A 14,798-nucleotide genomic window follows, 5' to 3' on the forward strand; every position below is an offset into this window, starting at 1 on the left:
CGTCCTTCCTCCAGAATCGATCTATCGTCGAGGAGCCAGACGATGGAGGAAACTCTACCAGGTCAAAGGGCACCTCTTTCAGGCCAAGCGCTTTAACACGGCAAGTTGCTCTCACTGTTCTTGTGGTCGACATTCAATGGTGATGCTGATACTATGAAAATTGAGAATATTCTAGATATTATGTTTTCACCATGATAGAATTTGCAGCACACCTTAGCAAGCTGTTTCAAAGTGTCCTCCTTTGTGTTTTAGTTCATCTAAGCTTTACACTCCACATTTGTATCTGAAATCACATCTGGGCTCTCCTCATAATTTTATTTGAAGTCTCCTGTCTGCCAGATGACGTAATATACACTGTGATGTAATCATATTTGAGCCAAGATGTTCTCGGACGGCACTCAAGACGTTTTGCTGTAATCCCATAAAGGAAGGAAGGCGTGTCATCTTTGCCTCTATATTTGGCCCTGCCTTAAAGAAAAGACTGATATTTAACAAACCAATAGAGGACAGTGGTCGTCCGTGACAACCGATTTTATGTAATATATTTTGTATATTTTATTATACAGCATGTTTGTCTACCACAACCATGCATTTGAAGCTTTGTGACACTCAAAGTAACAGTAAATCAATATATTTTTTGCCTCATACTTGTTAATTATGTACAATAATAATACAAATAAATGAATGAATGAACTTAATTTACAACCGAAAATAGGAGAGAAAGAAATTAAAATAATAACCAAGATAATAATAATGAAATATGAATAAATATAATAAAATACATACATGTTTGACGGTATGATTGTTCTTTTTAACCGCTACTGTTTCTTGTCATGTGTGTGACAAACAGAAAGCCTACTGTGGCCTCTGCAGCGAAAGGATATGGGGGCTTGGCGGGCAAGGCTACAAGTGTATCAACTGCAAACTGCTGGTCCATAAGCGCTGCCACAGACTCATCCCTCAGACCTGCCAAAGGCTTATGGTGAGTCACTTTGTAGCCGATCTGTTCGGAAACTCCGTACATTTGATACAACACTCGGATTCTGTTTCATAACTGCTAGCAGTGGGATTTTTTCCTGTATTAATCCTGTATTGGGGACATTGAAAACAAATAAGCTTATCCTCACTCGGGTTGTGCCTGAGCTGGAGACTCCCAGCTGGTTTTTAAGCGAGAGGCAATGTAACACCCTGAACTGGCCACCATCCAATCCGAGGGCGAGTGGTGGAGTATTCAATTATGTCGGCACATCAAGTTGACGACTGCCAAGCAGCGATTTACAGTTTCGACGGAAATAGTTGTCTTGTAGGCTCATCTCACCAGAAATATATAGTTGATATACTCTCTGAATCCCCCCAACGTAATGTTTTTTTTTTTTCACATTCCATTCTACATCTTCATTTGATATAAAACACAGGATTAAAGACATACAACACAATTTAAAATACATTCAACTTTTTCTCACTTATAATCGTTAATTCCTGACAGAAGGCAATATGGACGACATAGGAGCAAGTGAAATTGTTTCAGTATCTACAAAAAGCTTACAGCCTTTAGAAGTCAGCAACTTCCTTGAATGGTTACTCTCCTTCTCAGGTTGTTTGTTTTATGCGATGTATGTAGTTGAATTTAGAAATTTCCCAGGTGTAGAATTGACCTAACTTGTGACAAAAACATCCTATTGCTAATGCTTCTAGACCAAAACAGATTTCAAATGAAACCTTTGAAGAAAATCTCGACAAGGAGATCAATGTCATTTTGTTTACTAAGTCCCAACTTCTTTCTCACATATAGCCAGTGAGTTTTTTAAGTGTCTCTGATTAAATGTAATGATTCATTGCACTTCCTGTAGACTGTTCTAAGCACCTCTTTAAATGCAAAACGCATTGCTTTTGACTCTCCAACATATTTTTCCATAATTATACACTGACAGTGCGAACACGAGGCAATGTTTATACACATATTTGAAGGTTGAACTCTATTTAGTCATAGTTTTGTTTTTGTTCAGGATCCAGCTATGCCATCTCAGGAGCCCCCTTCAGATGCAAAGAGTGAAGAGGTGGACCTTCCACTAGATGACACAGAGAACAGAGATGGAAGTAAGATGTTTGGTTACAAAAAAAAAAAAAAAGAAAGTGGTGGTTTACGGCACAAAAGGGCACACTCGGTTACTTGCTGCTTTTCCTTTGATTGTTTTATGACCTAGAAGAGTTTTTACATGAATAAAAAAATTGACCCTGTCAGTTGTAAGCTAAGGACTCCCTGTAACCAAAATAGCCACAAAAAATATTTTTCATGTTTGTATTTGTTATTGCAGGACTGTATTTACCACACAATTGTACAGTGGACAAAATCGAAGAGACAGATGTGGAGGTAAGCAGCGTGCTATAAAGTATCTTCCCCTAAAATGATTGCCGCAGTAATGTCAGTTTCTGCTTTTTTTGCTGTGTTTTCTGGATTACTCAAACTGCCAATACTGCAGAATGTCTGCTTCTGCTGTGTTTAGCTTGTGAAGTTCACGATGTAAACATGAGCAGGCAGCGTCCTATGGGTGAAAAAATCAAATAAAAATCAAACGTAGGGCTGAGAGAAGATAGAAAATCAATGAGCATTGCACAAACGTTGGCCGTAGCAAATTTATTTATAATGTCCTAAAGAAAGAACATTTTACTTGGAACAAATGCCGAAAGGGCGCATCAAGGAAAACAACAACAGCTGACAACAAACATGGTGAGAATCGTAAAGTTGACAAACAACTGTCAGTGATATTAGCAATAGCATTCAGGAGTGAATGTATCATAAATCACTGTTTGCACAAGACTCCGTGCGCTAATATAAATGCTACATGAGGAGGTTGGCAAGGCTTTAGTTTGGGGAAATAAAAGCTCATCATCCCAAATTTACAATTACAAACAGCGGAGGTTCTTGGAAATCTGCAGAAACATTCTTTCTGGAAGTTTAAGAGATACAAACAGTTCACCACAAAGACAAATAAGCAAATAAGAACCATTTAATGTACTGTAACTTGAAAATATGAGTGTATTGTACATACTTGTCCTCTCTTCTTCACCCAAGGACATTAAATCAGTGGTGGATGGAATCGACGGTATCAAGCTGTCTCAAGGCCTTGTTTTGGGGTTAGGAGACTTCGACTTGATCCGAGTTATTGGGCGCGGCAGTTACGCCAAGGTGCTGCTGGTCCGCTTAAAGAAGAATGATCAGGTTTATGCCATGAAGGTGGTGAAGAAGGAGCTGGTTCATGACGATGAGGTGAGGCCATTATCGATAAATGTTTGGTTGTCTGGAAAAGAGGATCATTCTATAGAGTATTTATTTATTTATTTATTTATTTATTTATTTATTACTTAATTCTATATTTATTTTATTTAAATTCCCCATTCCGTTTTTGTTGTACTGACTGCATTGAACTGATTACATAACAATGCCCTGAGTACTAATTCAATTCAACTGTGATAGTTATAAAATGTGGAAATCTATAAACGGCTATTTCCGCTAACTGCATCAATAAATCCACGTTCTTTAGCAACTTATGTGCAAATATGTAAATGAGCAAGCATTTAAATGACGTATTACTTCATATTGACAAGATTTGAGTTCTATGAGCAATTTTCACTTCACAAAGTACAAAAATAGCACAAACTTAATTAATGCTGTTTGCCTGTGAGGTAGTGTTAGCACCCATTAAATGCTATATCTTCTATCCATCTATCAAATATCACAATATTAACACAAATGTAAGTATACAAATACGCTTTCCGTTATTCACTACTGTCGATTGGCATCATGTTTTGCAAAGCCGCTAGGTGGCGTTGTAGGCCAACTCAATTAAGGAGCCCTTCATGGTTACCCGACTATTTCCTCCGGTACAAGATTCAACTCAATAATAATGATTTGTTCTCACATCACTGATACAATAGAAATAAATGTAGTACATTTAACTTGAATCAGAAAATCCTAAGAAAATCCTAAATAAATAATCCTTTGTGTGGGACTTTGTACATCTCTTTCCGTCTGTATTCAATTGAATACATTGCAAAAAGAAGAATGGTCAAACTGATAAATTGCTAAGCTCTGTGGTTTGTTTTTGCATATATTTACATGTTTGAATTCGATACCTGCAACACGTTTTAAGAAAAGCTGTAACAGAGGCATATGAATCTCATCATGTTTCTTCCGAACAACATTCAGGAAGTGTCTGGGAAGTGAGGACACAAATTGTTGAAACTCATTCTTGCTTGACCTACAACTTCAGTTGCTCGACATGCTTTTTTCCAATGAAAACACCGTTTTGATTTATGCAGGATGTGGCTTGGCATTGTCTTGCTGAAATAAGTTGACGTTAAGATGTTGGATGGCAGCATATGTTAGCTTTTTGGGGTTTCAAATTCAAAATGGGAATCTATTTGGGGAAAAAAAAAAACAGTAATCTGAATTTATTTGTTTGTCTTTCTAGTATATTCAATTGAGTATTGAATCACTCAAATTGGAGTTTGCATTTAAACTACAGACACAATAAAAGAAAACATTTTCATACACAATATTTTCTTCAGTGCACCAGACTTTTTTTTCGAGCGCACATTTAATGATTTCATGCTCATTTGATTCGACAACCAAGACCACGACCAATTTTCTTCAATAAATATCAACAGTTTCCCAATTAAAGTGAATCATAGTATATGTCTGCCTCTGGGTTTGATTGGACATCTTGTTTTTATTTATTCATAGCCCTATACACACGCATTAGTTGAATTATTAATCTTTGCAGCACTGTAATGCCTGACATCAAAGTAGGTTTGTAACCGGCTTTGCACAAAATCGACTACAAAGTAGTAAAGACGATGAAATTACCAATAGGGGATACGTTTGTATAGTGCAATGAGCATAATTATAAATTCCTCAAGTACTTTGGAACTGACCAGGAATTTGGGATCATAAGCATAACGTTAGGGTCTCTGTTGCACCATAAATGAAATATATGCTCTTCCGGCATTGGTCAATTTCAGAGATACGTACCTACTGTAGTTGGCGCTCGTAAAATATTAACCTCATCGGTTGGGTGACAATTTAAGAAGAAATATAAAATGCCGCAGGCTAAAAACACACATGTACAGTTAAAGATATGAATTCGCCAGTGCTGAATAAACTTTATAGAATACAAAAATGAAGGCATGCTCTATTGCACTTGAGAATTTCTGTTTTGTTAGAACAATATAGAGGGAAATCGTTAATGGTAATGCGGTACTGAAACGCTATAATTCATGATTAATTAATAACAAGGCCGGAAATAGAAATAAACGGTTCCTAGGAAATCCTAAAATCTTTCTTAACTATACAGACTATTTTTATGTAACATTATTTACTGTTAAGCAAGTGTAGAAAATAATGAAGCACTATGTAATTATATTTTTTGTTGAATTCTGATTTGTATGAGTTTTAAAAGGTTACACAGTATTGCATAAAGTAATCCAATTAGATTTCGATAAATATATTGAGAAAATGTCAACGTCATCCTTTAGTGATGACTGATCTTTCATTCACAATCTCTCCAGGATATTGACTGGGTGCAGACCGAGAAGCACGTGTTTGAGCAAGCCTCCACAAATCCTTTCTTGGTGGGCCTCCACTCTTGTTTCCAGACAGAAAGTCGGTAAGAACCTCAATCGATATTTCAAGTTGATGTGTCATTTGAATGGATTTATTAGTTGACCAGTTGCATGCTTGGTTGTTCAGTGTGATGACATGCCAAGCAATGTCAAGTGCTGTACTTTTTTAAAACAAAAATAATTACTGCTGTTCTTTCCGGTAATACATGTGCCTTAACTCTCCTTTTCATTTTCCAGGTTATTTCTCGTGATTGAATACGTGAACGGTGGGGACTTAATGTTTCATATGCAACGTCAAAGAAAGCTTCCTGAAGAGCATGCGAGGTAAGGATCACGATTTTGAGACATTCGTTTGCCTCAGCAAGCTTTGACAGCCTTGTGAGCAGGGTTGAAAATGTTCTTTCTTGATGCACATTTTAAATTAGTCGTGTTCTTCTCAAAAGTCTGGAAGCATCTCCCAAAAGTTGCCATTCCACATTTGTCACAAACTGGACTCGAACAGAGACCCCGGCTTCTAATGCCCAAGACCTTACAGCTTCCAAAACAATTTCATAAAATATTTTTTTTGTGTTCAGGACAACACACAAAATAATTAGAATCATTACAATTTTGTCTCCACTGCAGCATCCAATCTGCACAAGGTGGTGTAAAACAAATAAAAATCTATTTTCCATCCACTCAGACAAAACTTTGTGGCTGATTTAAAATTCTCTAAAGCAGGAACAGGTCTTCCGTACAATTGCTTTTTGTGTCTCATGGCATTTTTATTCTTGCAGCTTTATTCTCAACATGTTGTATATAGTTGTAAATGTTACTAATGAGGGTGCAGCGCCTCTCTGAACCTGCAGCGGAGAGGCGTGTAGGCGTTGCTGCCGGCGCATACGATCGCAGCCCTTTGGGATGCCCCTCCATTTAATTTATTTGCACCGCCTTTGCACCCTGACTCCATTTGAATATTCCTCAATAGTGAAATTCTTTTAAGAGCTTCTCACAAACACCCGCTCGGTATCATTCTTGAGCGGTTCCTCACAGACACTGGCGCCGCCCAAATAAATAATGTCTTTATTTAACACCTCTGAAAAAATATAATGAGCCCCCCATTATTCATGCCATTCTACTTGTGGGGCACTCCAACTGCGCCCCTGATAAATGCTGGATCAAAGACTTGGTAATATAGAGAGGCACTGTTGGGCCCCTATCGGACCCCGCAATCTGCATTCTGGAGAGAGTGGCTGTACATATGCAAAGCAGCATGCTAATAACTCATAACGATTGTACATATTCATGAGTGGCGCTCCTGACGTATCCCCGCGCCGTGGGGATGGCGCTCTGTGGGCGATGGATGGTGCCGCTGAGAGCGTACCACTTCTATGGGTCCGCATGCCGGGACTGAAACTCGCGTGTACAATCGAGGCTGTCACAGTGAAATTGTGGGGGAACAATGTGGGATTTGCTGTCAAGCCATCTATTGCTCAGTGTTTGACATTGAGAGATTTGTAACAGGCACTCAGACTGAAGGCGCGCCAATCCTAATGGAAGCTTATCTCGCTGTGGCGAGTCATGAGCTGCCCACGTTGCGCTGTTTGTCGCTAGCACATCGTGTTAATCCCAATGTCATTCATATTGTAAAATCAGATGGCCTGTCTTGTAGGTACATAGTTGCCTTGTGTGGAAAAATTGATAGCTGCTTTTATTGCGTGTCAATAACCTTGATACTGTAACTAAGCAGGAAATGTCAGTCCCGGAAAACAACTACAGCTATGCAACACAAAGACTTCAAACTATAACTTTGGTTCTGTTAGCAATTTTGATGAATACAAACTTGATAATAGATAGTTTCACTGACACACTCTTACGAACTGCATAAAATGATACATATGAAATTATACATATGGTTAAGTGTAAAGCACGCATACAGTATGTATGTACATATATCAGTCAAACGCGAGCCCCACAGAAGTTTTCTAACCAAATTTTCTATCAGGAAAGAAAAGTAGACTGATTCTTCAGTCATGCCAAAGCCACAAATCAAATTGATTCTTTTTTTTCCCCCTTGTTATCCAGGTAACACAAAAACACATTTCAAATGCATAGGAACACCGAAACCAAATGATTTATCGTAACATTGCCTATGCCAACAGCGGTGGCAATTACACGACAGATTGTATAGGCCATTGGAGAGTCCGCTAAATTAAACCACAACATAGAGATTGTATTCCCGGGGAAAAAAAAAGACATTATTATTCATAGTGAGTTGCACAATGCAACATCTGGTGCTGAAAAAACAACTCATAAAATGTACAACTAGTGAGTGGTTTAATTTTGTTTTGCTTTTCAATTAAACAAAAGACACAAATCAATCTCTACCATTTCAAATGATCCTACAACAGATTTTATGCTGCTGAAATCTGCATCGCTCTAAACTTCCTGCATGAGAAAGGTATCATCTACCGAGACCTGAAGCTGGACAATGTTCTTTTAGACCAAGACGGCCACATCAAGCTCACAGACTATGGCATGTGTAAGGTAAGACACACCGACATTCAATCAAATAAAATTCTTCAATCGGTAATGACTACACACACTGCCTGATCTCATGTTTTCATTTTATTTTCCAGGAGGGGATCAGACCAGGTGACACAACCAGTACTTTCTGCGGCACACCCAACTACATTGCGCCAGAAATCCTCAGGGGAGAAGATTATGGTAAGTGAGCAACTTCACGATCGGGTTACGTAATTCTATTTCTTATTCTCAGCCCGAATTAAGATGATGTCCAATCCCTTATTAGTTGGTGTTGAACTTGTTTCTTTACTTAGGCTTCAGCGTAGACTGGTGGGCCCTAGGCGTGCTGATGTTTGAGATGATGGCCGGGAGGTCCCCGTTTGACATCATCACCGACAATCCTGACATGAACACTGAGGAGTACCTCTTTCAAGGTAAATTGGCGGCAACATAGCCGTTAGCTTGCGGTTTGAAATAGATGAACATAGTGTTGCGACACATTATTGTGCTAATGAATTTCAAACATTTATTTTTACACTTAGACGTAATCCGTTGCGGTTTCATTCCTGGCAAAGATTTGACTAAGCCGGCTTCCAGCAATATTTACTTAGGTTCAGGGGCTGTTAGTTAGAGATACTTGGAGGGAAAGTACGCTAAAAGCGATGTTTCTGGCTGTTTGGTGCCAGGAAAAAAAAAACCCCTAAACATTTAGGTTCATTTATGCCTTTGTTGGGTAACTGATATTTAGTGCGAGTGTGGAAGGAACACATTTCATGTAATGGGATAAAAATGAGCTCAGAGCTGCAAAGGGTTTATGCCTGTGCCAATGCAGGCTTAGATGCTTCTGGCATGCCTCATTAACATGCAGGAATCACTAACAGGGTTAATTTTATTTCCCTCAAATGTTAATTAGCTTTAGAACTGAAGTTTCTCAAATCGAAGCTGGCCTGTATTCAGATATGACATCACTTGACATCTTTTAGTTTTATTTGGTCATTTGCCTACCATACTTGGACAGCTGGATTGCAGGAAATCAGATGACATATGCATTTCCTGTTACCACTGAAACTACAGCTATGGTAATCCATTATGTTTGTATGTTTTTTTAACCTTTGGATTGTTTGAAAATAGAATCGATTTCCCCCAAAATAAAAGTGATCAATTTTTCCACTCAAACTAATTCTTAAAAAAAATAATTAAGTCCCGCCTTTAATTTTTAAATGAACATTTTCAAGTGTTCATTTTTTTTAACTGCAAATAAGTTGCGTGCATGGGTCTCTTTGTAAACGCATTTCAGAATTGGGAATTTACAAGAAGAAGGCACTCTAGAGACCCAACTAACTGAAACCAATTAAAAACTCAATATTCCATAGTAAAATTCTAAATTCTATAGTAAAGAGACTCATGACTAAACTAGTCAGGACTTTGGACTACAACAACCAGCATTGAACTGACTTGCCTGTACAAAGCAATTACTTGCGTTAATGATGTGTTGTATGAATGCAAGACTATCTACAATTAAAACATATAATTAGCTCTTCTATTCTCCTATTTGTGTTTCCTAGAGCCATATGGTACACTGATATCGCACATCCCCCATCACACTCCTCCGCCTACCGGCTTTTCAGAACAGAAATTCCTCCATAATGCAAAAGCCTTGTTGATGCAATAATAGTATGTCTATGCTGTGACTGTCAGTAGCATGGAGCTAGCATCTGCTACCAGTATAGCGGCCGCCGAGTGGGATTGCTGGTAGAACAGCAGATTCCTGGATGCAGGCCTTCGAACGGATATCACGTCTTTCGCTATAGGAGCTGCTCAGCCATATGCCATTGAGCGCAAACGTGTGCCAGGTCCTGCTTTGCGTATCGGTGCTGTGTTTGCCTGCCTGCGTCAGACAGACGCCCAAACACCATCAAATGTTTGACTCATAAGAAAATACAACCCCAATCTTAAACGTCAACACAAACTGTAGCGGGACATAATGGGCCTCTGGCATATGAGTCATTTTCTTGTTTATACGCTCGTCTGTGACCTGTACTGCCTGTGCGGCACAGACTTGAATAATGGAAAAATTAATCTCAGTCAACCTGATATGCTAATGAGCATCATTAGCATCCACGTAAGAGGAACAGTTTATGCCTCCAGTTGAGTTCAAACTGTATTTTGATGCCTGCAACTAAAAATAAATAATAAAGGCCAAGAAACTACTAGAAGTAAAGCAACACAGGCATGTACAATATTGAAGTGAATCTGAACATTAGTAAAAAAAAAAAAAAAAGTACCATCTCAGCTGTTGGTACATGATTGACACATTTATTTATGACCAAAATGTTTACCTTGCCCCAAAATTCACACTATTCGCATCAAAGATTAATTTGCTCGTTGTTGACTTGTCAGACATGTTGCCAGTTCTCACCGTCTCGTAACATAAGGGACACAACGTTATCAGCGGGCTTCCAAAGTACTTGTCCATCCATTCGGATTTTAAACGCTTAACTTTCAAGTCAATTTCTGTACTTTGAAACAAGGGCAGACACATTGAATTTGTCTCTCCTTTCGCTGAGACATTTGCTGAGTCATGTATCATTTGCCAGTCGTATGTTAGGAACTAGGAAGAGAATTAGCAGTTAACATCACAGAACTAATGTATATTCTTGATGACATCTAGCATTCACAAGAATTTGTGCGGTATAGTAAATGAAGGACAATTTAGAACAGGGGTGTCAAACTCATTTTTTTCGCCGGCCGCATTGTAGCCGCAGCTTCTTTCGGAGGGCCATTATGACTGTCAACCCAAATAAATGTATGAGCACCTCATATTATATGCAGTAAAAGCTACAAAACAAACTGACAAATAACTCGTTTTCAAATCAGATGAGTAAAAACTGGTCAAATATTAAAAAAAAAAAAAGATATTAAAAGTGAAGACAATTTGCAATTCTCGTAATGACACACGAATTTGATGCACAATTTGTCTTCGCGGACCACATAAAATGATGTGGCGGGCCAAATCTGGCCCCCCGGGCCTTGAGTTTGACACCTGTTGTTTAGAATGAAGAACAACATCTAGAGGTGAAAGCTCTTCCAGTTTTCATTGTTGTTTTTATTCACCTTTTAAATCTGTTAGCGTCCGTCAAAATGGAAAGAAGCAACAGAAAGGAATCTTCTGTGTCTCCTCCCTTCCTTGGACTCCCACGCAGTTGACATGTTGACCCACAGGCAGTTTGGACTGTGAATCACCCCCCCCCATCACAATTGTCTTTCTCTTACCATTGTTTTGTTGCTGTCCTCTTTTCACAATAGTTATTCTTGAGAAGCCTATTCGCATCCCAAGGTCTTTGTCAGTGAAAGCTGCCAGCGTGCTCAAAGGGTTTCTGAACAAGGTGAGAGTCCTCACTGCCAAAGCGGCGCTTCTTCTGCTTGCTCAAGTCGTCATTTATGTGAGCATGGCCATGGGCACTTGCTTATGGGGTAGCCATGAAAGAACAAAGTACATATACCGTAATTTCCGGACTATAAGCCGCACCGGACTATAAGCCGCACCAGCTAAAATTCAGGGATATTTTAGTTTTTCTCTTACATAAACCGCACCGGACTATAAGCTGCACGTGCACATGAGTTTTTTAACAAAGAAAGACAGTACACAGAAAGCCGTAAAAATCCATAAATACGCCGCGCCGCCATTTAAGCCTCAGGGTTCAAAGTAACCTTCTGAAGAAAATGCATTAAAAGTTCACATTCATTGCAACTTGTTTTTGGTGAGCAAAATGTCAGAAGAATTGAATTTAAATGCTGATTGATTGGGTTTTAATACAATGCAGATGGTCCAAACAGCGCCACTGCTTTGTGTAATCTCTGAGTCACATGGCAGAGTATGAAAAAGGGTTTAGAGCCCTTTGACGCAGGTCACCTAGCGTGCATTCCTACTAAAGCTCATAATAGTCACAAGCGACACAGCCAGAATCAGCAACAGCCATAGTAGTGTTTCAAAATAGTATTTTTTTTGTTTTTTTTTTCTTCAAGATACCGCACAACAGTGGCCCACAGCCTTTTTACGAGTGTATAAAAGTGATCAAGTCATCACAAAAATCACGAAAAAAAAAATCTACTATAAGCCGCAGGGTTCAAAATTTGGGAAAAAAGTCGCGGCTTATAGTCCGGAAATTACGGTACATGGAACTCATTCACTGCCATTGATGACTATAGTTGTCGAAAATCTATTTTAACTGGGATGGCATGAGATAAGGAGCCTCACTAGTGAATGATAATAATAATAATAATATTCATTGAAATTGCACTTTCCTTGCCATGTTGAAATCATGTTGTTTGGGAGCTTATGAACCGTTCCGTAAATGAGCTATTTTTTAATCCATTTTCAGTAGACTGGAGCGCACCTCTGGGCAATGCATCTTAACACACAGGATAAGTCTGAGCTACTTGAGAGTAGAAAAGGCCATTGAGTGGAAGGGGGAGGTCTTTCTAATTGTAAGTGCAGCCGAACTCCAGAAAACGATTAACATATATCCGTAAGCAAAACCTTTGCACTTGGTTATCTTCATTGCCATTTACACTCCCGACGGTTGTTTGTTTGGACTTCAACCCACACGCTCTGCACCGCTTACAGAAATACTCGCTCACAAATGCGAATGATTTAATCGCTAGAACAGTCCGCAAAAATACCTTCCACCCTGAGTAATATTTGCACAAAACCTATTTGCTGTATGTCGGTAACAATGAATTATCCTCCCCATTCCGACTCATTTACTTTCCATATGAGGCTCCATTTAGGTTTAGGGAAAAATTGGGAATCCAGATGTGACATTGTTTGGAATTTTTTGCTATGACATAGAATGGAGTTGCTCCAGTTCAGATTTTTGAACAGCTGTCTTGGTTCCAACAGGATCCGAAGGAGCGGCTGGGTTGCCAGGTCCAGACAGGCTTCACGGATATCAAGTCACACACATTTTTCCGCAGTATAGACTGGGAACAGGTAAGTATGACAGAGGTTGTGGCCTTCAATTGATTTCAAATACAAATATAGTATCTTAATGAATCATTATATTACATATGTACATTGAAAAAAGTACAGAGTAAACATAAAGCTAATACTGAAATCTGTTGGTAAAATTCCAAGCTTGGGGGCATGAAGTGATGGCTGGACATTCATCGGCAGGACTTTAGATTGTTTCATAAATTGCGTCAAGTAGTCCAGGTGATCAAATAAGAAAGGAGACGTATATTTTGGACATATATGTTCTGCAATTTACTGATTTAATTCATTTATATCTTGTTTGCCGAGCACCAAATTTCCTGGGGAAATGGGACCGACCCACAGACTTCACTTTTTCTGACAAAATACTATTTAAATAATTTTGTCATTCAACCAATCTGGTGAGTGTAACCATAATAATGTTAAAGAGGGGTTAGGGTTAACCCTAACCCTAACCCTAACCCTACTTCTCAACTCCAACAGAGTCTTAACCAACATCCGGCAGTAGCTCACTCAAAACAGTAAATGAGTGCATAGTTATCATTTTATCACATCATCAGACATTGTTTTTGTAGCACTTCAGATACATTTCAGGCAGATGAAGTGATGGTAGTTCCTCCTACCTCCTGACAGTCAGGTGCTGACAACTGTTCTGGGGCTTGACTGTACAACCTGTCAGATGATTTCCGACTAATATGACAACAACAACAAACAGAATAACTTCTGCACACCCACATTTAATGCCAGTTAGCTTTGAAAACAGCAAAGACCTGTCATTACCTCATCTGATTTGCCTTTGCCAAACATGACAGTAGTTATCTCCTCAATACATCTGGAGCTTAGGCAATGCACAGTATTCATGGTGCAGTTGGGTGGAGCCTGCACTAAGAACGAACCGAAAGAATTGTTCTTTGTTTGACGACTATCACTTGAACCCGATACTATCGTATCTGATCAATAACTGCGTCGGCCATTTCTGTAGGCTGCCATACTGTATCACATAGGTGTCAAATTCAAGGTCCGGGGGCCAGACATTTTATGTGGCCCGCAAAGACAAATTGCACATGGACACATGGACATGTCAATACTAAAATTACAAGTTGTCTTCACTTTTAATTATAGAGAAATTGCGAGCAATTTATATTTTTATTACCCTGTGTAATAATATAAGGCGTTGACAGCCATAATGGCGCTCCGAAGAAAACTATGACATAACGCGGCCCGCGACAAAAAAGAATTTTACACCTCCGTGACGTATCCCATTGGAATTGAAAATGTTGTCATTGGGACAACCGGGCACCCAGTACATGTAGACTGTGACTTCGATTAAGGCAGCGAAAGTCAGTTAACAATCTTGAGTCATTTCTTCCATTGATGCGCTTCGTACGTCTGCATTTTCATTTCCACATTTAAAGCATCACTCGTATGGCCTTTTAGAATGTTAGCGCCAAGGCAGAATCTGTGTCCCTCGTGGGACTAAGCGTAAGTGAGTCGGGTGCTGAGGAAGAAAACAATCGGTGTGTTAATGAGCTCTGCCGCGGTGGCTGTGAAGTACACACCAAAGGCAAACTGGGGAAGGATATCAAAGCGGGAGAGATTCCTGAGTGCAGCAAGCAAGCCCTTGTGTAGTGCAGAGGGAAAACAAGTTGACAAAGCTTTGAGAGGTGGAGTAGCGACG

The 14,798-nt window shown here is 39.2% G+C and overlaps 1 protein-coding gene across 4 annotated transcripts in view; it reads left to right on the top strand.

Annotated features, from left to right (window-relative positions):
• prkcz (protein kinase C, zeta) overlaps nt 1-14,798 on the top strand; it is a 36,974-nt gene that overhangs the window by 16,292 nt on the left and 5,884 nt on the right. For 3 of the 4 annotated variants that reach the window (XM_049752413.2, XM_049752415.2, XM_049752414.2), the window contains 12 exons: nt 15-104; nt 855-982; nt 2,007-2,097; nt 2,316-2,371; nt 3,074-3,268; nt 5,569-5,666; nt 5,860-5,946; nt 8,013-8,148; nt 8,241-8,328; nt 8,442-8,561; nt 11,434-11,513; nt 13,031-13,120. In XM_049752413.2, the coding sequence (XP_049608370.1) occupies nt 15-104; nt 855-982; nt 2,007-2,097; nt 2,316-2,371; nt 3,074-3,268; nt 5,569-5,666; nt 5,860-5,946; nt 8,013-8,148; nt 8,241-8,328; nt 8,442-8,561; nt 11,434-11,513; nt 13,031-13,120 (1,259 nt within the window). Of the gene's footprint in view, nt 1-14; nt 105-854; nt 983-2,006; nt 2,098-2,315; nt 2,372-3,073; nt 3,269-5,568; nt 5,667-5,859; nt 5,947-8,012; nt 8,149-8,240; nt 8,329-8,441; nt 8,562-11,433; nt 11,514-13,030; nt 13,522-14,798 lie in introns of all 4 variants that reach the window. The other variant, XR_007488164.2, reaches the window with a different exon arrangement.

The sequence above is a fragment of the Syngnathus scovelli genome, chromosome 2 (genome assembly GCF_024217435.2).
Source record: "Syngnathus scovelli strain Florida chromosome 2, RoL_Ssco_1.2, whole genome shotgun sequence".
NCBI lineage: Eukaryota > Metazoa > Chordata > Actinopteri > Syngnathiformes > Syngnathidae > Syngnathus > Syngnathus scovelli.